The sequence below is a fragment of the Hippocampus zosterae genome, chromosome 12 (genome assembly GCF_025434085.1).
Source record: "Hippocampus zosterae strain Florida chromosome 12, ASM2543408v3, whole genome shotgun sequence".
NCBI classification, from domain to species: Eukaryota; Metazoa; Chordata; class Actinopteri; order Syngnathiformes; family Syngnathidae; genus Hippocampus; species Hippocampus zosterae.
The window spans coordinates 12,645,204-12,666,663 of NC_067462.1; the positions used below are offsets into that span (position 1 = coordinate 12,645,204).

Consider the following 21,460-nt stretch of genomic DNA (forward strand, 5'->3'; position numbering starts at 1 on the left):
TTATACAATGTTTTACAATCAGTAAATTTACACCGCTGTATTACATTTTTTTCTGCCAAAATCGACCCATCCGTTGAACGGATTCCGTTCATACTTTTTTTCTCGATATTATGTCCTCTGAAATCAGCACAATATTTAGGTGCCAAAGTGTTCAATGTAACTGACTAACGTTAAAGCGGGGGCATTGTTTTCCCTATAAAGAAAATATCATGTACACTATGGCCAGTTTAGTGGCTCTCTGACAATACTGTAGCGTTCTTTTATTTTTCCTTGGTACTTTCGAACCACACCTACTAATTCTTTTCAACATTGAGATTATGGATACTCTTAATTGTCACTTGCTTGAACCACAAAAAAGACATTGATAAATGCTAATTTGGGTTGGGGGGGGGGAGGTCGACGGACAAACACGATAACAGCAAGCGTGTCTCAAAGGAAGCAAAATCATTGCCGCATGTTTTTCCTTCAGCAGATACAGAAGCCTTTTGTTATTTCCTCCAGTGGTTGCACCATTATGGTACAAGCGCCACTTTTTTCCCTTAAAAGGAAATCCTTAGAACCCCGCCTCCTGCCTATGGGAGGGAATGGATATTCTGTGACAGCAACAGACCGTTATTCCTGGAAACACAAGAACTCTACTTTAAAATCGAACTGGAAACGTCATGGTGCTGACCCAGATATACAGCCAGAAACATTGGACATAAATGGTCACAGCAGCATTAAAGTCAGTTCATTATTGGCAATTTCATTCTAAACTAAAATCAAGGTTTACCATCGTGCTGTTGCATGAATGTGTTTTTAAGACGTATTACTTGTGAAGGGTTGAATGAGCAACAAGAGAATGGAAGCTCAACGTTGAATGTTTATTGTATCTGTGTACAGAACTTAATTTTTGTGATATTGCCAGTCAAAGCACAGAGGCAAGTATAATTTACACTGAGATGATTAACATGCTATGCTGAATCACTTCTATACATACCCTCATTTTTAATTGCTTGAATTGGCCAATTCTAGATGATGCTACCCATATCAACAAAAGAAACCCTGATTAAAAATTCACAATCATTGATGCGAAAAGACTCACAATCAGCTGCCAATGTGAGAAGAAAGTAAACCAATTCCAATAATCACATTATGTCTAAACTCTGATCAGGATGAAGTTACAAATGAAGATTAATACAATAAAGCACAACAGCAAAAATAAACAAGAGGTCAAATCACTCCACAATAAGGAAAAAACAGGAAACAATGAATCACATCTTAATGGGTGAAATTTACAGATGCTAATTTTAAGAGTTCAAAGCCAAAGTAACACCTTCAAAATCACTCATCAGCAAACAAATAATTTCTGTCGGCCATATTGGTCAGGGGAGCCTATGAAAACAAACCCAGTTCATTCCTAGTTGATTTTATTACTAAGACTACTATTACGACTCAAAACTATTCCCTCATTCTTCATCAAGAACACTGAAACACTAAATGCAGAACGCTTTTGAGGTTATATAATGTAAATGGAATGAAAGAGAGGTTAAGTGTAAGATAAAAATATGATGTAAGACACCTTTAACTGGACTCATAACAAATACCATATTTTAATCTGGCAAATGTTTTTTAAATCAAATTTGGAATACATTTAAATAACATACAATGGGGTAGCCCAAATTAAGCAGCTCATAATGAGAGTAAAGAGTGCACACAGAAGAATGAATTGGCCCATTAACAATATTGATGGCAGAACCAGTGTCCAGAAAATAACTAAACAACCAAATCTCAAGCAAAAGGCTACACAATAAATTAAATCCTCTGCAGACAGATTCAGTTTGTATAATGCCTCATGAGCTCCACCTCCTGGAAGAGACCTTAGCTGCATTATGAATAATGAATACAGTGCTGTACATCCAGTATTTTGCCATTATTAATGTCACTGCAAGAGGAATACATTGTATCTATCAACTTGGAACTTATTCTCCTATCAAGTCTGACCGGGAGGGAATCAACTTTCGTTTTCATGAGCTGTAAAATATTTGTCAATATACATTCATTGGTCACCTCTATTTTGCCCTTCAAATTATTGGACTTCAAGTCATATGTTCATGTATCCAGACCTCTGCTGTTGGCTGGTGCTGAACTGGTCTATCTGATCCCAGACCAGCTGTGAAGATAAGATCCCCAGCCTGTGCCCCGAGTTCCTGACGCCTCTTCATCGCCTGTACACCACACAGCAGAGAGCAAACATCAGACCGTCTGTATACTGTATTATTACCTGTCAAGAGACTACACATATTTTGGGTATTGCTAGACCTTGTGCAATTGCAGCCAGTTTGCTTTTCTCATCTGGGCTGAGTTGCAACATTGTGTGAATGACAGGAAGCAGTGCCTGCCTCTCGCTGCCTGATCGCAGGAAGATGAACTGCAGCAAAACGTTCTTTAGATACTCCAGGTTTGCCATGCTCTTCTCCCGTTCCTGGTTACGCTCCAACCGACGTACTTCACTCTTTAACAGCTGCAACATTTAAAAGATATAGCCAACATTTTATATATTCACCAAGTCACAAGCTCTCAGGAATCTTATCTGAAATATGATACATATTAAATATTTGTGGGTTAGGTACAATATATTTCAATAATAGTTACCTTTCACGATTTATTTTTTTATTTTTTTATCTTTCTTTACTGACTGTCTGAGTTTAATTACATAGTTCTGAAGTCTATAGCTGAAGTGTCCAAATACAGTATGTTGATTTGCTTGATGATGATGTTTTATAAAACGGTACTACTCACAGTTAGGGATTGGTTAGCTATAATTTTAGAGTGCAACTTCAATTTCAACATAACATGTGTATTAACCCTGACAGGTGAACTTAAATTTAACCCATTAACCATGATAGACGTGCATTTAAAAGCTTCACAGTCAAGTTAGGTTCACATCCAGACGTTTATAGCTAATTTTACGTTTGTTCTGAAGCGTTGTCCTCCCCAAAAAAGGAATGTACTGTATTTGATCGAGGGCGGTAGCCGTAGTTACACGCAATTACGTCATAACAGAAAATGGCTGCGCCCGACGTGTCAGACAATCTAAATTTGCTAAACTAGATTTGCTAAACGGAGGTAACTAGCTGTATTTTTCGGATTAGTCATCTGTACATGCTTTTGTATTTTGATGTCATATACCAATTACATCTTTTATCACACAATATGAGTTTACTCCGAATTTGCGGCGCACTATGTCCGCTTCGTCCGATCTCCGTCCAGCAAAAAGACGCGTTACTGGGGTCAAAACATCCAGTCAGCGGCGTGTCTATCCGACTTGCCCATATTTGTTTTGCCGGATTGGCGAGACGTGTTTATGCACACCGCGGCCTCTGCACCTCCACTAAGCCCTCCAGAGACGTCACTCTGTTCCAACACGACAGAACGGGCTTCTTCCGCCTCCTCGCTGTCTTCTGCGGGGGCCAATTTATCTTCTGGTCGTACCTGGCTCACTTCGCCTACACCGGCCTGAGAGATACCGGCACCCCTCGGGAGCAGGAGAAAAGAAAAGCTCCCACCAGCACTGCTTTGGCTGGGATGTGGAGTTTTGATATGAACCTGGGATCCAGCAGCTGGAGGTACGGGTTCACGTTGGGATGTGTGACAATAGGAGCGGGCATACTGGGACTGGGAATCCTGTTTTGTCGGCGCTCTGTCAGCCAGGTGGTTTTGCACCAAGGCGGAACGATGGTGTCAGTTACCACACAGTCACCCCTGGGTATGGGCCACGGCCGGAGAATAAAGGTCCCGTTGTCCCAGGTCGCCTGTCTCGCCCACAGACAGGAGTCTCCCTCATTTATCCCCCTCAAAATCAAGGGACACAAGTTCTACTTTCTGCTGGACAAAGATGGCACTATAAACAATGCTAAACTTTTTGATGTAACTGCTGGGGCATATCGTCCTCTATAAGTTGACTTACATTCATGCAAAGTGGTGTAAAGATCCTACTCTTTCTGTGAAAATTACAAATAAACACGAGTCACTGTATTGCCTTAAGTCATGGATGGGAATGCTTATTTACTACACAACAAACAAGGTGTTGGCTTCCTTTGTGTACAAATGTAATTGTGATTTACTTATTTAAAATTATTTTCTCCAAAAGTTAATCAATGGCACTGCTCCCTATACATACAAGAGAATTTAGTTTGACGTTAAATTTTGGAAAGATGACATCAGGTTAATGAATGGAGGAGCATTAAAACACAACTGGGAAACCAATATTATTTGTAGTGAAAATGTGTGGGCTCTTTTGTGTTTAAGTTATATTACTCTTTGTAAAGGATGTGAATGGGAATCAGATAATCAGATGAATGACAACATTAGTGTCTGGTGTGATGTACGAAACAGCTATCCCAACAGTGACGATCGCTTTAAACATAACAGACCATCAAAATTTGAATGTGAAACTTACTCTTGCTCAAGCATTTTCATTTGTTTTCTACAATCTCCCAAGGACGATTGCTTTTCTGCCCGTTGTGGGTCAGTGCTGTTTTAATCGTGAGTCAATAACAGGTGAAAACATGCATTGTACAAGTCTATGATCACTTACATTGATCTGCTCCATCAATCTAGCATTGGTAGCCTCAGTTTCATGCAGGAGGCTGTTCATGTGCTCCAGACTGCGTGTGGCTGTACTCAGCTTGTGACTAAGCTCGTCTTTAGTGGGCTCTACAGTCCACACGAAGGGCTCTGGAGAACAAACCCAAAACAGATTAACGAAATAAATAAATGAATAAATAAACCACTAGATGCTTTTAGTCACCAGAAGAGGCTGCTGTCATAACACACGTGAGAACTTCATTGTCGTCCAGTTATTTCGTTTAGTTTCATTTTTTTTCCCAACAGGTGTCCCAATCATCTTTTGAGCTGTGTAACTTTCTAATGTTAAACAATGCTTTGGAAATGAAAAGCGTATTTGTAACTGCAAGTCATGGTTTGAACCCACCTTGCTTGGGGTCCGGTGACATAAGAAGGTGCTCCAGAGAGAGTATTGATGAAGGGGAGGTGCTTTCATTCTCTGTGGTTTCCATACCTTCACACTCCTCCCTGGCCATAGACTGGAGGTCAATTGAGGCCACTTGTCCCAACCCTGCCTGATTTTGGTCTGTAGTTCTGCGCTGAGTATCAAGGGACTTCCGGCTGGACTGGACCAACACAGAGCCTGAGGAGTGGCCATGGATTACATTTTTAACTTATGGATGGAAAGCATAATTTTCCCAGATTGTTTTTTTTAAAGATATATCCCATTGATTCTCTGTTCGATGTCATTTCCATTCTCTTTTTTTGTGTAATTACAACATAAGGGGGCAGCAGGCACAAATTTAGCTGGTCCACACTGTCACCGGGTAGGAGGAGGGGGTTTAAGAGTTGCTGGACAACAGTGACTATTGTGATAAATGAAGCAGGATGACGAGCTCAGCAAACCGAAGCCTTGCCCTCTCCACCTAAAAGGATGTGTACAGAGCAGGCAGAAGGTATTTACCGTATAGGCTTAACACTCACAAGAGCAGTCTTGTCTTAATACCTCTAAAAAAATATCAATCCACACTACATTGTCATCTTTAACGGTACCTAATCTTGTGGCTAGTGAATTATATAAACATCAATGATGCGATACGGTCTTTGAAAAAAAAGGCATAAGGAAAGGTATTTAGCTTGCATATTCATGAGCTCTGAATTACGATGTCTGTACGCTGTGTACCAGTAAATCACATAAACCTTTTATCATTGAGCTGTTATAAAATTCTAACAGGGTGGAAGACTGAAATATGACTTTGGTTTGCACAAACATTGGGCCCATTTTCACAGCCTGGCATGCATGTGCGAGCCACTAATGATGCGTCTGTCCAGATGCCACGGTGAGCTGCTTGCCACACTGAGAGGCGGGATCGGAGCATAGCAGTCACCAACACCTGACGTTTTCCAAGCCCATGCTGTGGTGTGTGTTTGCTGTTTGACTCCACCCGGCAGCTGTGTGGGAAGTGATGAATGAGCTTCTAGCCGATAAACACACAGACGACCTGCCATCCGTACTTCTCTCTTGCATCATTTCTCTCTTGGAATTAACAAGATAGAAAACTTCAAAACCATGATCATTTCTTTGGGACCAGTGTTGTCTTTTACAGCAGATGGTCCTGTTTTGGTTGTCCTGTTGTCTGGGATATACATTTATTTTTTTAAGCACTACTTTCAGTACATTTTTTAAATTGTTTTTGGAGCAAACATTACTTCAAGTACCGGTAATCCAAGGTATTTTCTTGCACATCCTTTCCCCACACATTGAAATGGAAATAAGACCAGTGAAGAATAAATATCATAGATCAGGTTCAAATTGGTCCAGCATACTCACTGTTCTGACTCTGCAGGTTGTAGAGCTGCTCCTCAACACGTGTCAGCTGACCCTGCAGCGTCTCAACTGTGGCACGATGGTCATCCTGCAGCTTCCTCAACTGCTCCCTGTGCGTCTGTCGCTGGGCCTCTATTTGGCAAGATGAATCAGCTTGAGCCTGCGCCAACTCTGACCGCAGGTCCCCGTTTTCAGACTGCAGCGACATCAGTCTGGCAGAGGAGAGGGTGCAGGAATATAACAGAATGCTTTAGTATATTCAGAGTAGCCGGCCGGGTTGAGCGCATTATGTCAATGTATGGGAAAGGGCAAACCAGAAACAGGGTGTGACTGTACTTGGGTCGTCAACATGGTTTTACTCTATATTACATTCATATGAAAGATGGTTAACTTCTACCATTAGATAACTGAAAAGAGCTCACCTCTCTCGGAGGTCGGCCTCTTTGCTAATATTTTCCTGCAGGATTTTGTTGTGTCGCTCTAAAAGTGTGTCATGTTCAGTCTGGAGCTGCTGCAGCTCTGCAGTGCTGCTTTGGAGATTCTGCTGGCTTTCTCCCAGTCTGGACTTCAGCTGGTCGACCTGAGTCAACAACTGCTCTCTGGGAGAACCGTATACACATACATGTCAGTCGTCAAACTGAGGCATCTTTCATACAAATTACAAATGCTATGTGCATCTCGTGGCAGGATGTTCCATGGTCAGGATGTTCTGGCCATGTTATGGTTGTGGTCTTTTTTTTCCCAGCATTTTTACCTTTCAAGCCTGCTGCCGTCGCTTTCACCCTGCCCACTGAGCTTGCTCTTTTGCTGTTTTAGCACATTGTGCACCCGAACCTTATAACTCTCAAACTCCTCAGCGGTTGCCACAAGTTCAGTCTAGAGAGAACATATATAATGGACAAATATGTGGTAAATAAGTCAATTGATTGATTTCACAAGAACATTTTGGTTAGCATGGTCATTGCTGTTGAGATGTGAATTTGAGTCTCAGCGTGTGAGAGTGTGTATGTGTGTGTGTGTGTGGGGGGGGGGGGGTCAATCGTAAAGACATTTACATATTGGTGATAAGGATGAAATGGTTTCTGGTTCAATAATAATAAAAAGTGGATTAAAGTAATGAAAACAAGTTTGCAACAGTGCAAAGTCATCAACACTTTTCTTATCTTAATGTTTGTTTGTAATAAAGTGGTAAAGTAAGAGATTAAATTACAACATCCCATGGAGTAATTTCAGGATACTATATTGTTCCTGCGCAGGTGGAAACCAGTGAGTTGATCAGTAGAAATTGAAGATGGGGATCAAAAAATACACTAAAAGCTAATGTTTCAATTAAATTGAATGAATGTGTTTGTACCTTAGCAATATCTCTCTCCTGTTGCAGGCTGTCAAGCCTTTGCTGTAGAGAGCTTCTGGTCCTTTGCTGTTGTTCCAGTGCAGACCTGAGCTGGTCCTGCAGATGATGCCGCTCAGTGGTCAAGTCACACACCTCGATCTCACATGAAAACAAACACACAACGTAATGTGTTAATTTTGGAGGTAAATTGCCAAATGGCGATATTATAGATGACTTACTTTGGTGCTTTCTAACTGTTGCTGGTTAGCCTCTAGCTCTCCTCTTAACGAGGCCTGCAACAGTGCTAGGGAGTTTTCCTGTTTATGTGAAAACGTCAAAAAACGTAACAACACATTCTCAGTTACTATTCCCAACAATAAGTCCTTTACAAAGAGTACAACCACGCAAGGTTACATTATTAGCATTCATCAGACGCAAAAAGTGGCATCCAAACAGACCTGCTTCTTGGCATCAGCCAGCTCTTTTTTAGATTTGACCAGTAGCTGTTTGATTTTGGACGTTTTCTCTTCCTCTTGGTTCAACTGGGATTTCAAAGTTTCTGGTCACATAAAAAGATAAATAACAAGGTAACAGACTAAAGCTGTCACAAAAAAGTTCAATGCTAAAGACGTGGAGTCCACATGTTTACTTATCATTGTTTCATGAAACACGGAAAGTGATAAAGCCACAGATTTGTTTGCATTATCATTTCATAGTATACTTGCTTTTACTTTAGCGCAAGCCTAACCTATACAACCAAAACATTGATGTATAATAAATCTCATATGAATAGAACAGAAATATTGTGATCCCTTGAACCACAAATAACATGCTGTGATTTTCGAGGGAAAACAGACTTGCCCTCCTTTTATAGCTATATTACAGTACTATAACACGAGAGGAAATGGGCGAGAAGGAAAGAGACATCTACAGGTCCCAAATTATTGAAGAACATGAATCATCAATATGACTGATGACGTGGAAAGCATGAAACATACCAGTTTCTTTCCTGAGCGTCTCCTCCTTCTCAGTCAATTTGGTTATTTGAGCCTTTAACACCTCACAACATTCATCTTTTTCAGAAAGCTTGGCGTTGAGTTCTTTGACCAGACGTTCATAGTCGGCCATCTCCATGTCTAACAGAGAGTTCTGCTGCGCCTCCTACTCAGAGAACAGAAGCAGAGACGGTAAATAATCACTGAAATGTTTTGTATGGATGGTACTTATGTTACACTGGTGTGGTGCTGCCATCGGTTTAAGCATTACACGTCCCAGCAGCACTAACAATGTCGACAGGACACATTGAAAAGCCAGCCCTCCCGGCGGCCTTCGTGTAAACTTCTGTTCTCTCAACGTCTCAGCTAATGGAAAAGCAGGAGCACTTTCCTTTACTGAGGGCTAACATTTGCTCTCTTTCTCTCTCTGGAGTGCTCTCGCTGTAGCTGCAGGCCGGCCATCACCGGTCACTGCATTTGACTGGAGAACTCCTCAGAGACAGCAGAGTTCTAAAAAGCTGTGCGTCTGAGTGAATTGTTGGACCTTGCGTAGCTGTTCCAGCTCCTGGGCAGTGTGCTGCGACTGCTGTTGCTGCTTGCTGAACTGGGCTTTAAGCTCATCCACATCCTTCTTGGCCCTTGACAGCTCCTGAAACACACACACAGTTTTATCCGTACATGTGCATTGATCATTTTTCTTTTCAATTAACTTCAGCAAATACTAAGTGTGTATAATTATTCTGTACATGGCTGCATCCAGTTCAAGGGGACAAAGGACCAAACCCTACGGTGAATACAGTAATGTAGTGAAAATCAGCAAGTAATTGAAGCCCTTGACCAACAATGTTTGTAATTTCCTTTAGATGCCACAAGGTGGGAGTAAAGTACTAGCGATGTCTAAATGAAATTCGTCAACTCACTTCTACCTATTTCCTGGACACCACACGGCTATGTGGGTATTCATTGTATTAGATTTTGTAATGGAAGAAGAGTAAGATTGTGTTTGAGAAAATTGTATTTGCGAAGACGCTCTTAATTAAGAAAATGTATGGATGGATTTTATGCAGAAGGCCTAAATTTGAAAACGGAATAAAGATTTGCAACAATGTGATTATCAACACTTGATTATTGAGTCTATCATGTATCATTTAATTGATTGCACTGTGTGCCTCAACAAACGTCATCTGAAAATTTAAACAAACAATATAAGTGACAAATGTTTGGCAGGGAAACACAAATCATGGTCATGGTTTCTACCTTGATCTTTTGTTCTTTCATTGCCTTCTCTGCCACTAGGTCTCTGTCTAGCCTGTCTGACTGCTTTTGCAGATCTTGGATCTGAGCTTCTATCTGCTTCACCATGCTCCTGGAGGTTTCCAAAGCAGCCGCAAGGTCTTCCTTCTCACTGCTCATCAAGTCGACCTGGAAATCAAAACATACTCAAAACATACTCCAAATCATGAAATGTATGCCACTTTAAAAGGTTTGTTATAACTATATATAACCATATCTTTGGTGTTCTTGGAAACGTCTACAGTCAATCTTTTTTTTTTTTTGCATTGAACCGTGGTGATTATTTATTCAGTTAAATGTTCCAGTTTTTTAAATATATCTTCTGAAATCCACTGAGATGCCAAACGCTGAGAAACAATAACAAATTGAATGGTTCAGATGCAAAATGCTAATGAGCGCATTTCTTCTCCATCTACACATTTGAAAATCGCTCATGCAAATCTGACAGCAGCAGACTCTGTGGGCTCCCTCTGCAAGGAACACTGAACCAGCAACCGGCGTCTACTCATCATCTGTCAGCCAAATAGTGACACTCCGGTTGGTAAACAGAGATGTCCAGATGTACTCTAAATTCCCTGACTGGCTTCCAGTCTGCCTTCTACCCTTGAGACCAATGAGCGCACGCAAAAAGAAACCAGCTCTTTGGAAAAAGGCGATGCACTGCCGTGCGGCAGATGGAAGCTTTACCGTGCTCCATTTACCTGCCTGTGGTTCTTACTGCAAACAGACAGTTATGACTTTGGGCGAGAGGAGCATTCAGTCAACATAAACCAAAATCCTCTCGGGCTCACCCACTCAAATCTGATAGGCCATTTGTGAGTGCCGCACTGCAAAGCACAACTGGGCAAAGTGTCACTGGCTGCAAATAGGCTGCAAAAAGTGACATATGTGAGTGGTATCGGAGGAGTGTTAGCAGGATGAAGGAGCACTTCCTTACTCGTGTGGGTGGTTTGTTATTTGTCCACAGGAACGTGTATGTTTGTGATTTAACGTGTATTTGTGTTACCTGTGTGACAGTACTGGTGAGATGCTTGGTCAGGTCAGCGATCTGTCGCTCTGCTGCCTGCACATTCTCTCTCTCTTTATCCAGTTGCTCCGTCTGTTTGTCGTAATCGATCTGCAGGTTCTAAACATGCATACGCACACACACACATTCACATACAAAAACATGACACAGGCAGAAGAGCTCTTTGAAGGAAAATGATATGCATCTCAGATATTACTCGCATATATGTTTGAGTTGGGGACATGATGCGACTCAGTGATTTTGTTTGGACTGAAAGGAGTGTCAGGAAGGGAGGGGGGCAGGTTATGGAGACAGCTGGGATTACTCAATTTGTTTGAGATGGAAAATGTTTGGGGGTTTTTTCTCACAAGTCGCAAACATAATGCATAAAATGGCTTTATGCCACTCATGACTGTTTAATTCAGGTGCATGTTATTTTCATCATGAGATTAATTCCGAGAAATTAAACGATTTCAAAAATATTTTCATCATGAGATTAATTCCTAGAAATTCAAATTAAAAAAAGAAACATTTAACATGATTTTTTAAAATCAATGCCGTTTTATATTCTTTCGCTTTCGGCTTGTCCCATCAGGAGTTGCCCCACTGTATCTTTTTCCATCTGCATCCTCCTCTCGAACACCTATTGCCCCAATGTCTCCCCTCACTATATCTATCAACATTGCTCTTAGGTCTTCCTCTAGATCTCTTGCCTGGCAGCTCTATCCTCATCATCCTTCTACCAATCCACTCACCATCTCCTCTCTGGATGTGCCCAGGCCACCTAAATCCGCTGTATCGAATGTGCTATTCACCTCCTTCCCACACTCACCACTGTGCTGGATTGCTGACCATTAAGTATCTGAAGTCCTTCTCCGTCGCTAGCTCTTCCTCCCTGCAGCCTCACTTTTCCTCCCTCACCAGTCTGTCTCACTATTGCTTCTCTCCATTACCCCTACTGCTCTCTGCTTTCACTGCAGATCAGAATGTAATCTGTAAGCATCATAGTTCATCTGAATTCCAGTCTTAAAATCAATCCCTTTTTAATTTTCATTAAGTGTATTTTCAGCGCATTGTTTATTTGCCATTTGAATTTAAGATGATGATTCTTGTTCAATGCTCATTGGAGTCTCCATCTAAAAACTTAATAATGATGGGCGCATGGACATTAAATTTGGTCACAGGCAAATGGCTGCTGGTCTGATGGATCACTGATTAAAAATAATTCAGAATGTGAGTTGGAGGATGCCCTTGCAGTTTCCTGTGCAACCTAAGACAACACCTTGTAGCTTTCAGCACTATGGATGATGTCCTTCATTGAGATGTTCAATTTCTCTCGCTCTACTTTTAGAGATGCTATTTCTTCCTTGAAGGTTGCAACCTGCAAAAGAAAATTGTACAAAACACATTTTAACAATTACTGGTGATGTCGTTTTGAACTGAGATTACCTCAGTTTCTTCAAGTCATATAAATTATTCATTGTACCTCTTTTTTAGTGGCGTCCAGCTCTTTTTTTGCTTTGACAGCCACTGCCTTGATTTTGTTAATCATCGCATCCTTCTCTTTGTTGTCCTTCTCCAATTCATCTGAAAGAGTTCTCAGTAGTCAAACAATAATGCTCCAAAAATCAAAGAAAGACACTAAATCTGTCAACAGCAGTGTTTTTCTCTAAAAGGAGACCATAACCCATGTGTCTTGTGTTTTTTTTCCATTAGAAATGAAAAGCGTATCCAAGTTAAAGAAGCGGTAAACACAAGACGATTGTGTTTGGTTTTGCATAAGCCTCGACCGATGGGACGAAAAGAGGCCCAAGGCTGCTAAAAAAAAGTGTTGGCTTGAAAGAGAAGACCATACCTATTTTCTGTGCAATTTCCATGTACCGGTATTTATTTTCTTCAGAAGCAGACTCTGCAGCAGAATCCTGAAACAATAACAGGGTAAACAGAGAAAAAGAAGATACCAAGACAATTACAACATAAAACCTTTGTCCAACCTACTTCAAATGGACCTCATAAAAGTAGACAGAGTGGGAACATGAGGAATCTACACTGACCTGCAGCGCAGCCATCCCAGCCCTTAACTGTGATATTTGTGAGTCCTTGTCCATCAGCCGTTCTTTGAATTCTGCACGTTCTCTCTCCAGAACGTCAATGTTGGCTTGTACCTTTTCTTCCTTCTCTTGGTATATCAGATTGATTTGTTCTTGTAACATCTGATTCTCAGCACACATCTTCTCATTGAGTGACTTCATATCATTCAGGTCTTTCAGCAGCCCTGCTGTATCCTTCGCCGTCTCCTCCAGGTTGGCTCTCAGCATGTGATTCTCCAGCTGCAAAGCCTGCAGCTCGTTTGGCGTCGCCTCTGAATGTCTTTCTCCTCGAGCCTCTTCAAGACTGCTCCTCAACAGGGTTCTCTCTTTTTCCAGCTCTTCTATGCGTACTTGGAGTTCTGCCATTTCTTCTGTCTTTGTGTTTTTTAGTGTTTCACATTGAGCTTCAAGTTCTCTCCCAATATTGTGAGCGAGTGCTGCTTCTTCTGTCAGAGAATTCACGGCTGCTTCAAGATCACTTTTTTGGGAAGACTGTTGCTCCAGTTGAGCTTCCACGGTGGCCAACTTGGAGTTCAAAAGTTCTTGCTCTTTCTGGGTTTGGGAAAGTGTAGTTAAAGTCCCTTCTAGTTTTTTATGTAGGCAAGCATTTTCTGAGGAGATGTCTTTAATAGTCATCTCTGAAGAGGATATAGCCTCCCTCAATCTGCTAACTTCCTCTTTCAGGCTTGCCTCCATCTCATCCCTCTCCTCCTTTAAAACCTGAATTTCACTCTCCTTCTCCATTTTTAACATATTCAACTCCCTTTCTGTCGCTTCCTTCAGTAGTTGTGCTGCTTGCTTCTCCTCGAGCAGGCCCTCAGTGTCTTTAGCATTTTCACTTTTTAGGTTCTGTATCTCCTCTTCTCGAAGCTGAAGCAGGGCTTGCGTTCTGTCTCGAGCCTCAGTCAGTGTATTCACCATCTCATTCAGATCTTCAGTCATGTTTTCTTTTATTTGCAGTTGAGAGAGGATCTCTTCATTCTGCCTGGTTAGCTTTTCTACAGACTCATTGAGCTCCTGTGCTAAGGCTGTTTGTTTCTCTGCAGCGGACTGGAGTTTCTGCTCGCCAGCAGAGTGACTCTCAAGTTTGATCTTTAGGTCACCCACAGTCTCCATTAGAAGATTTCTCTTCTCTGTAATCTCTCCAACTTTTGCTGACAATTCTTCATTCTCTTGGCGGAGTTGCTCTGTCTTGTCTTGGTGGTTTTTAACAGCGTTTGGCCCTTGGTCCTTCATGGCTTTGTACTGGAGAACAAAATCGTTTGTTTTCTGACCTAGTTCTGTTTCCAGGTTTTGCAGTATCCCCTTTATGTGGTAGAAGTCAGCCAGAGCGGAGTCCCTCTCTTGCGTCAAGGCCTCACAATGGGACCTGAGCTTCGCTTGTGCATCCTCTTCCGCTGAATTTTGGTCTTGGAGTGGCTCCTTAGAGTCACATGACGCATTTGTTTCAGACTCAACAGTCATGTCATTGCGGCTTGTTGTTGTTGGGTCACTCTCCCGAATCATCTGCAGCTCATTGATTTTGAAGTCCATCTCCTCTTTCTCCATCTGGAACTCATCCTTGATTCTCTCCAGCTCTGCCTCCAGCTCACTCTTCACATTACTGAGCAGCGTGAGCTCATCTTGTAACATGGTGTTTTGAGCACTAAGGTCTTCCAGGGCTGCTTTCAGTCTTCCATCTTGTGTCACCTCGCCATCAACATGGCTGGAGTCAGCCTTACTGCATGCGGACAGCGCCAGCATCTTGGCGACCCCTGAACTGCGACCAGGTTCTTCATCTTCTTCTTGGACATCCTGGAGGTAGCTATCTGGATAAAGCAAAGTGCTGTTATTTGGAAACATTTGCTTCTTTCACACGGGCATTTTAAGCCTTGTTTTTCCACATCTTTTGCTCTCGACTCACGGTCCTGTCTGTGAAGTACCAATACGAAATGGGGAGTTGGAAATTGGCCAGCAATTTTCCAGCCTTCTACGTAATATAAGAAGCATTTATCTTCAATGAATGAATGAATTATATTTTATTTTCGAACATGTATAAAAAGAAAAAGTAACTACAACATATCAACAAAACATAGCATGTACAGATGTTCGGAAAAAGGGATAGGAAGTAGTATAAACTACTACCCCTTTTTAATTTAATTGTACCGGTATTTAATTTAATTTTACAACACTAAATATCATAGCAATTTTACATAGAAATATAAATATATGATATACATTAGTATATCATATATTTATTTATATTTATACTACACATACCTTGCAATCACATCCATATAAGGGTATAATGAACATAAAATACATAAATATCAATGTAAATACAAAGTTGGACGTATAATTTTCACACTTATTTGAACCGACACCTCAGTCCCAGTTACACATTTCCTCTTCTCAATAACCTCTCTTAAATGCAGGATTACTTGTGTTTAAATTAGCATAATAATAATAATAATAATAATAATTTGCTCTGAGATGGCACGCCAAAGACATACAACTTATATGGCATTTGAATTCGGCTTGTCAGAGAGCAAATTTATTTCAATTTCTCCAATGTGCCATTAAGCATCTTTTTAAAGTTTTTGTCTGCACGCCGGTGACTCACTTCTAAGTTTGGCCACAAAGTGAGCAGAGGTCAGCTGCTGAACACTGCTAAACTGTGGGTAACGTGCCACAAAACATTTGCATGGTCAGTTTCAAGAGGAATTGCTCGTACAAAACCAATCAAATAACTCTGCAAACCAAAAGATTGAAAGTCAGATTTAGTGTACCTTTGAGGGCCAGCTGCTCAGTCAGTTCTTCCTGGAGCAACAGAAGACGCTCCCTCTCAATCTCACAGTCCTCCTCCAAAGCCCTCAACTCCTCCTCATGCTGAATACTTCTCTGAGTTAACTCCTCTTTTAGGTTCTCTATCTCTTGTTGGGCTTCAGTCAGCTCGGTCTGGTGGCTGTCTTGCAACTCAGCAATCTCTTTGTGGTTTTTCTCTTGGATTGCTTCTAATTCAGCTTGTAGAGTTTTAAGATGAACTTCCAGGGAGGATTTGTCCTCTTCTGGGTGGCATTTCCCACTGCTTTCCTCTGTGAGATTCGATTTTGCTCTTTCACTGTCTATCTCCCTATTATTGTCTACTCGCTCTTTCAGTAATTTCTGAAAATGTGCGATTTCTTCTTGGTGTTTACTGTTGGATTCCTCAATTTTGGTGTTTAGAACATCAATCGTCCTTTTGTTGTCTTCTATGACACGTCTGAGCTCTGTCATATCATCCTGAAAAGCACAAAGTGTGACTGTTGGATTCAGCTCTACACAGGTTGGGCCAATCTTTTGATCTTACAAATGGATGCAGAAATGTAAAACAAGTAGAAATTACTCCATCACATTAAGATTATGCCGTCTTAAAACCGCAATATGAAAAACTTGGCATTTCAGTTGACCTCTGCAAGATGCTTGGTGCGCTCCAGTTCTTTACGAGATAATGCAAGGCTTTGCTGGGTTTCTGCTTTCTCCAGTAATAATACATCCATCCGCTGAGTCAACTCCTGTCACATACAGTACAAGATTCATTCATTATATAATATTGGTAGGTGTAAACTAATGAGTTTCTGATACAAAACATTCAAACCTGTATTAATGAGGAGTCATCTGAAATGTTGGTAATGTTTTTGAAATGTTCTTTAAGGCCTTCAACTTCTTTCTCTAAATCTGGAAATAGACATCAGGTCAGATGCTGCTCGAGCCTCATTATCTCCAGCCCAAGAATAATAAGCATGTGATCACCTGCACATCTGCTCTTCATCTTTTGGAAAGCAGCCATCTGCTTCTTTGTAAATTTAATAAGATCATCTTTGGACAATGTGTCCAGCTAGTTGTAGAGCAGGAAGAAGCAACAAGGCCATTAAACAAAATCAGTGCATCATCGTCTGCACACATTAGGACAAAAAATGCTTAATGTATTTGGGTGTAACACATTACAAATGCACAGTAACCTTTGACTTGGGCACACCAGCTGGAGGTGAAACCACAGATTCAGCTACTGTGCCACCAGAGTCCTATGAAAAAGCAATGTCGGTTACAAGAAACAGCAATGAAACAAATGATATTTTACAACAAAATGTAAATGTTATTTTCAATGTTTTATTGTACATTCAATTTGATCACTGGGGCAAAAGAAAAATGGCATTATAGAAGGAATTTCAGACTGTTTTCAAGCATTCTTTTCTCTTGGTTATTTTTAGATCAGGTCTCAAGACAAGTACATTTACTCACAAACTCTGTTTTATTACTTTGTATGCGCATTATTAATAACCTGGTGGGTGAAATGTAAAATCATCCAATTCTGGAATGACTCATATAGATATATAATGGTAATACACCAAAATAAAAACGAAATATCTGTAATGTCTCAATATCAGACCTGCTTTTCTTCACTATATCACCTGATTTGTTTTTCCAAGTTCGGCTTTCAACACGAACAAGCAGCAAATGACAGAAAGTGTGCAGTGAGACCAAGTTATCCAGCTTCACGTCAATTGTAGCATTCGCTCAGATAAGAGTATCTTTGGTTGAAGATCTTGTTGAGTATTTCTATCACCGGTGTTGTAAGTGAATGTCGCTAAAGCTAATTCTAAGTCGTTCACTTACCTCCATTTCAGTCTATAAATTGTTTAATATCGTCGAAATCACCTCGTAGCCACCCCGCGATCACAGAAAAGATGACCGTACACGGTTTATGAAGTATATTCAAGAATGTCCGATTTCAATCCGATTTTAAACGACACAAAAGCCAATGTTTTGGTTTTTAGAAGCGCTCCATGGCGTTCGTGGATTACTTCCGTAGTCGTCAGACGAGTGTCGTCACTACGTCCTTCGTCACACCCCTCACGAGGACGAATAACGGAGCGGCTGTTGTTTTCGAAATATATGTGCTTCTTTTGAAAATTATGAGTCGTCTGTCACAACTAACACGGATACATTTATATTACTTATCTGCTTCATCTCACGTATAATGGAAAAAAACAATGTTGAAATTAAACTTTTACACTACCGTGTGAATTTCTATTCACTCAATCACTCAAAGGTGGGCTACCAGCGTTGCGTCTCTTGAGCTGGCTGGGGTTGGTCTGTGCCTTGCTTAAGGGCATCTAGGCAGGAGTCAAGAAGCAGAGCAACAGTCCTCCTCTAACTAGTTGCTATTTTATTTTATTTTATTTATTTATTTATTTATTTATTTATTTATTTATTTATTTATTTATTTATTTATTCATTCATTCATTCATCTTCCGTACCGCTTGATCCTCACTAGGGTCGCGGGGGGTGCTGGAGCATCATCCCAGCCGTCTCCGGGCAGTAGGCGGGGGACACCCTGAATCGGTTGCCAGCCAATCGCAGGGCACACATAGACGAACAATCATCCACGCTCACACTCACACCTAGGGACAATTTAGAGTGTTCAATCAGCCTGCCATGCATATTTTTGGAATGTGGGAGGAAACCGGAGCACCCGGAGAAAACCCACGCAGGCCCGGGGAGAACATGCAAACTCCACACAGGGAGGCCGTAGCTGGAATCGAACCCGGTACCTCTGCACTGTGAAGCCGACGTGCTAACCACTGGCCTACCGGGCTGCCCTTATTTTATTTTATTTTATTTTATTCTGCAGTGAGACCTGGACACCACGACCCTCCAGTTCCAAACTCCAAGTCCTTCCAACTCAACTATTGCTATGTTTGATTATGGTTTGCCTCTCCGTGAGCCGTCACCTTACCGTGGTGGAGGGGTTTGTGTGTCCCAATGATCCTAGGAGCTAAGTTGTCTGGGGCTTTATGCCCCTGGCAGGGTCACCCATGGCAAACAGGTCCTAGGTGAGGGACCAGACAAAGCACGACTCACAAAAGCCCCTTATGAAAAATAAAATCGATGGTACTCAGTTTCCCTTGCCCGGACGCGGGTCACCGGGGCCCCCCTCTGGAGCGAGCCCTGGAGGTGGGGCTCGTTGGCGAGCGCCTGGTGGCCGGGCCTACACCCATGGGGCCCGGCCGGGCTCAGCCCGAAGAGACAACGTGGGTCCCCCTTCTCATGGTCTCACCACCCGTGGGAGGGGTCAAAGGGGTCGGGTGCAATGCGAGCTGGGCGGCAGCCAAAGGCAGGGACCCTGGCGTTCCGATCCTCGGCTGCAGAAGCTAGCTCTTGGGACATGGAATGTCACCTCTCTGGCAGGGAAGGAGCCCGAACTGGTGTGTGAGGCAGAGAAGTCCCGACTGGATATAGTTGGACTTGCCTCCACACACAGCCTAGGTTCTGGTACCAGTCCTCTCGAGAGGGGTTGGACTCTCTTTCACTCTGGAGTTGCTCACGGTGAGAGGCGCAGAGCAGGTGTGGGCATACTTATTGCCCCCCGGCTCAGTGCCTGTACATTGGGGTTCACACCGGTGGACGAGAGGGTTGCATCCCTCCGCCTGCGGGTGGGAGGACGGGTCCTGACTGTTGTTTGTGCATATGCACCAAACAGCAGCTCAGCATACCCACCCTTTTTGGAGTCCTTGGAGGGTGTGCTGGAGAGTACTCCTGCTGGGGACTCCCTTGTTCTACTGGGGGACTTCAATGCTCACGTGGGCAATGACAGTGAGACCTGGAGGGGCGTGATTGGGAGGAACGGCCCCCCCGATCAGAACTCGAGTGGTGTTTTGTTATTGGACTTCTGTGCTCGTCACGGACTGTCCATAACGAACACCTTGTTCAAACATAAGGGTGTCCACATGTGCACTTGGCACCAGGACACCCTAGGCCGTAGTTCGATGATCGACCTTGTGGTCGTGTCATCGGATTTGCGGCCGCATGTTCTGGACACTCGGGTGAAGAGAGGGGCGGAGCTGTCAACTGATCACCACCTGGTGGTGAGTAGGCTCCGATGGTGGGGGAAGATGCCGGTCCGTCCTGGCAGACCCAAACGTATTGTGAGGGTTTGTTGGGAGCGTCTGGCGGAATCCCCTGTCAGAAGGAATTTCAACTCCCACCTCCGACAGAGCTTTTCCCATGTTCCGGGGGAGACGGGGGACATTGAGTCCGAGTGGACCATGTTCCGTGCCTCTATTGTTGAGGCGGCCAATCTGAGTTGTGGCCGTAAGGTGGTTGGTGCCTGTCGTGGCGGCAACCCTCGTACTCGCTGGTGGACACCAGCAGTAAGGGATGCCGTCAAGCTGAAGAAGGAGTCTTATCGAGCCTTTATGGCCTGTGGGACCCCAGAGGCAGCTGACGGGTACCGACTGGCCAAGCGGAACGCAGCTTCGGTGGTCGCCGAGGCAAAAACCCGAGCATGGGAAGAGTTCGGTGAGGCCATGGAAGCCGACTTCCGGACGGCTTCGAGGAAATTCTGGTCCACCATCCGACGTCTCAGGAGGGGGAAGCAGTGCACCACTAACACTGTGTACAGTGGGGATGGAGCGCTGCTGACTTCGACTAGGGACGTTGTGAACCGGTGGGCAGAGTACTTCGAAGACCTCCTCAACTCACCAACATGCCTTCCTTGGAGGAAGCAGAGCCTGGGGACTCTGAGGTGGGCTCTCCTATCTCTGTGGTTGAAGTCACCGATGTGGTTAAAAAGCTCCTCGGTGGCAAGGCCCCATGGGTGGATGAGATCCGCCCAGAGTTCCTCAAGGTTCTGGATGTTGTGGGGCTGTCCTGGTTGACACGCCTCTGCAACATCGCGTGGTCAACGGGGAGAGTGCCTCTGGATTGGCAGACCGGGGTGGTAGTCCCTCTTTTTAAAAAGGGGGACCGGAGGGTGTGTTCCAACTACAGAGGGATCACACTCCTCAGCCTCCCTGGTAAGGTCTATTCAGGGGTGCTGGAGAGGAGGGTCCGTCAGGAAGTCGAGCCTCAGATTGAGGAGGAGCAGTGTGGTTTTCGTCCCGGCCGTGGAACAGTGGACCAGCTCTACACCCTTAGCAGGGTTCTCGAGGGTATGTGGGAATTCGCCCAACCAGTCTACATGTGTTTTGTGGACTTGGAGAAGGCGTTTGACCGTGTCCCTCGGGGAGTTCTGTGGGGGGTGCTTCGTGGGTATGGAGTACCGAACCCCCTGATACGGGCTGTTCGGTCACTATACCACCGATGTCAGAGTTTGGTCCGCATTGCCGGCAGTAAGTCGGAATCGTTTCCAGTGAGGGTAGGACTCCGCCAAGGCTGCCCTTTGTCACCGATTCTGTTCATAACCTTCATGGACAGAATCTCTAGGTGCAGCCGAAGCGTTGAGGGGGTCCGTTTTGGTGGCCTCAGTATTGCATCCCTGCTTTTTGCAGATGATGTGGTGCTGTTGGCTCCTTCAAACAGGGCTCTCCAACTCTCACTGGAGCGTTTCGCAGCCGAGTGTGAAGC

The 21,460-nt window shown here is 43.3% G+C and overlaps 2 protein-coding genes and 1 long non-coding RNA gene across 4 annotated transcripts; 2 read left to right on the plus strand and 1 right to left on the minus strand.

The window, feature by feature from the left end:
* The first annotated feature begins 396 nt into the window (after positions 1-396).
* On the plus strand, positions 397-2,503 carry LOC127611570 (uncharacterized). The gene is made up of 2 exons (XR_007965375.1): positions 397-724; positions 2,104-2,503. It is a non-coding gene; the product is annotated as an uncharacterized LOC127611570 (long non-coding RNA).
* On the minus strand, positions 843-17,946 carry LOC127611515 (GRIP and coiled-coil domain-containing protein 2). Of its 2 annotated transcripts, none has more exons than XM_052082066.1 (24): positions 17,729-17,946; positions 17,074-17,136; positions 16,865-16,949; positions 16,710-16,789; positions 16,522-16,626; positions 15,862-16,354; positions 13,058-14,901; positions 12,859-12,925; positions 12,511-12,590; positions 12,286-12,384; positions 11,004-11,123; positions 9,962-10,126; positions 9,249-9,353; positions 8,708-8,870; positions 8,168-8,268; positions 7,949-8,026; positions 7,731-7,868; positions 7,131-7,252; positions 6,799-6,975; positions 6,380-6,588; positions 4,976-5,191; positions 4,580-4,719; positions 2,302-2,503; positions 843-2,207 (listed from the first exon to the last, which is right to left on the minus strand). In XM_052082066.1, exons 1-24 carry the CDS (start codon positions 17,732-17,734, stop codon positions 2,134-2,136), a joined length of 4,932 nt encoding a protein of 1,643 aa, XP_051938026.1. In that variant the 5' UTR covers positions 17,735-17,946; the 3' UTR covers positions 843-2,133. The 2 variants fall into 2 exon arrangements, with proteins under 2 accessions (XP_051938026.1, XP_051938025.1); XM_052082065.1 differs by having other exon boundaries at positions 12,490-12,590.
* On the plus strand, positions 2,955-4,026 carry tmem223 (transmembrane protein 223). Its single transcript, XM_052082205.1, has one exon. The coding sequence runs from the start codon at positions 3,145-3,147 to the stop codon at positions 3,937-3,939; it is 795 nt and encodes a 264-aa protein (XP_051938165.1). The 5' UTR covers positions 2,955-3,144; the 3' UTR covers positions 3,940-4,026.
* Positions 17,947-21,460: the final 3,514 nt, after the last annotated feature.